The sequence below is a fragment of the Laccaria bicolor genome, genomic scaffold, assembly GCF_000143565.1.
Source record: "Laccaria bicolor S238N-H82 LACBIscaffold_32 genomic scaffold, whole genome shotgun sequence".
Lineage (NCBI taxonomy): Eukaryota > Fungi > Basidiomycota > Agaricomycetes > Agaricales > Hydnangiaceae > Laccaria > Laccaria bicolor.
In genome coordinates, this window is record NW_001889903.1 from 583,712 (window position 1) to 586,285 (window position 2,574).

At 49.0% G+C, this 2,574-nt stretch overlaps 2 protein-coding genes across 2 annotated transcripts; both read right to left on the minus strand.

Annotated features, from left to right (window-relative positions):
* Positions 1 to 1,042: 1,042 nt before the first annotated feature.
* Positions 1,043 to 1,231, minus strand: LACBIDRAFT_306925 (uncharacterized protein; the record flags this gene model as incomplete). Its single annotated transcript, XM_001885638.1, has 1 exon — positions 1,043 to 1,231. The coding sequence occupies one exon, from the start codon at positions 1,229 to 1,231 to the stop codon at positions 1,043 to 1,045; it is 189 nt and encodes a 62-aa protein (XP_001885673.1).
* A 105-nt stretch (positions 1,232 to 1,336) lies between these two features.
* Positions 1,337 to 2,291, minus strand: LACBIDRAFT_306926 (uncharacterized protein; the record flags this gene model as incomplete). Its single annotated transcript, XM_001885639.1, has 2 exons — positions 1,337 to 2,159; positions 2,212 to 2,291. 2 exons carry the CDS (start codon positions 2,289 to 2,291, stop codon positions 1,337 to 1,339), a joined length of 903 nt encoding a protein of 300 aa, XP_001885674.1.
* Positions 2,292 to 2,574: the final 283 nt, after the last annotated feature.

The window sequence follows — 2,574 nt, forward strand, 5'->3', positions numbered from 1 at the left end:
CTCATGGCCTCTATGTCGTTTCGGAGCTGGTCTTGTTCCATGTGACGAAAAAAGAGGTGTTGGACCCACATCTGTGCGCCATGAACCTTTGCTGCTGCTGTGGCCGCATGCACTGGCAGAACTGGAATGCCAGCCTCATCGTCCTCGACTTCCATGTTGGGTTCACAGTATGGCTAAACAGTAGAAGGTATCAATAAAATCGATGGACAACAGATCAAGTGTGTAAATACCTGTCCCATGGCTTCGATCCACTTACAAAAAGCTTTTTCCTCCTCATCCGAATGCGCCTTCAATAGCTTTTTCTCATTCTCACCGCTGGCGCCCACAGAATTCCACCAGTCGGCCTCATATGTCGCTAGAATCGGCGCCTGGTCTTTGGGCCCGTATTGTGCTTTCAAAACCGCGGGACTGAGTGGTTTTACAATCCGTCTTGCAGGATTTGTTGTGTTCAATAAAGCAGGTGCCCATGGCGGTAGGTCAAGTACTCCACCCAAGCAGTACGCTTTCCCAACTTCCATGCAAAGACGGTTCTATAGATAGATTAAGATAGATCAAGATAGATGAACAGTGAACACCATGAGGACGAACAGTTTCATGCTGAATCCTCAATTTCCACCACTCTTGCCTCTCCTTGTCATCAATCCAGTTCACTTTGTCATCGGAGTATGCACTCCATGCCGCCTTGCATCAGGAGAAGAAGTGGTAGACGCGCCATTCCATTGCAGTGTCCATGATTCAAGTTGAGATTGGCACACAAAAATGAACAAGCTGGTCATGTGGTTTGGACACGTGATGGCCCACAGCTACTACATTGCCATCCCGCAATATGTTGCGCCCCAGTACGTCGCGCCTGCGGAGTATGTTGCGCCACAGTGTTGCGCTCACACAGTACACGGCGCCCACACAAGACATTGCACATAATGCTGCGCCACGCAGTACGTTGCGATCACACAGTACACCGCGCCCACACAGCGCATTTTGCCCACGCATTACGTTGTGCCCACCCAGGACAGGACGTTGCACCTGGTTGCTTGTGTATGAATTACATGACAAGTGGCTTGTAATAATGGTTGGACAATTGAAACCTGTTATCCGCATCGATGGCAAGCATATTCCACAGATCCTTCTGGCGTTCAGCATAGCAAACATGCCCAGGTTTTGCTTGGTCTGCTGCCATTTTTTGCCATGCACTCCACTTGTTCCCTGATACAAAAAGTATCTCGTCACCCATTCCATCTCATGTGACAACAGGTTGAATTCTTCTCTCCATCTGTGAAACCTGGCCCTGGCCCGAAGCCAATTGATGCGATGAACTAGAAAGGTAATCAATAATCTACTACTGAGGAGGGTATAGGGATGCTTTACACTCTACCATCCGTTCGTTGTCCTGCATATTGCCTGCCAAGTTGGAACTCCAAAACCAGGCTGGCTTTGCCCTACTTTGCCCTCGCGCATTCGGGTCTGCTACCGCAGTATTTGCCTTCATGTCCTCCTTCAAGAGCGGTTTATACTGGCGCCCTATCTTCTTCTCTGGGTCGCCCAATCTTGAAATGGCATCGATGGCATAGAAGTAAATCTGGCGATGATGATGAAGCGTTCGCCCAACAGCGTGCACCGTCGCCCATGCCCTTGTTTTCTTGACTTTACTTTTTTTGATTTTTCGAAGCTTTCTTCCATATTCAAAAGACAAATTCGCCAGTGACACTCGGATGCCTTGAAGAGCATCGTTCGCTTGCCCTTGGCGCAACTGATATTTTTTGGACAAAAAATGTTGTAATCCATGAGCCTGAAGGTGCTCTTCTCCCATGGCTGACAGCAAGGCTAGTTTCACATGTTCAACAGCTTCAGCCGCAGCAAGCGCCGCTGCCTGGGCTTGTGCAACCTTTGTGGCAGCGACCACCATGATATCAGGCGCGCTGCCACTGAAATTTGACTCGGCCAGATCATCGTCCATCTGCAGAACATCGTCCATATCAAACTCTTCACGAAGCAACAGCTGATTTTCATTTAATGCCGGGTTCCATGCTAAAAAGGTCATTCCCGTCTTGTTGAAAGCATCGATTCTCACTCTTAACCTTTCCCTCCTCTTAGCAATGTCAACTTTCTGCAGCATAGTTGGTTTTTTTCCAGTACGCCGAATGAGAAACCTTAGTTCAATCCTGTTTTAATGTAAGCCATTCCTCGTATGCATTGGCTCTGTCAGGGTCTTACTGTGTCTCCTCAATTTTGAGTCCTGTTGCAATCCAAGATGTTTGACCTGTACTGCCCATCGAAAGGCGCTCCTGGTCCATCAGCTTTAATTGGACTTGAGTGGTGGTGAGGGGGGCTGTAGTGTTGGTTAGTCTAGGTAAAATGGCATGAGCGCCAGGGGTGCTGGCACGGCGTCCATGAGCGCCAGGGATCCTGGAATGGCGCCCTCAATTTGTGTGCCACTCTTCCTGGAACGGTGCCTTCAATTTGGGCGCCACACTCTTGGCGGACTAGAGCCAATTCCACCAAAGTTGCATAGTAAGAGCTTACCTGGACAATTGGGTGGATTTCTTGGCGCCATAATATCCATCGCCTTCAAATTTC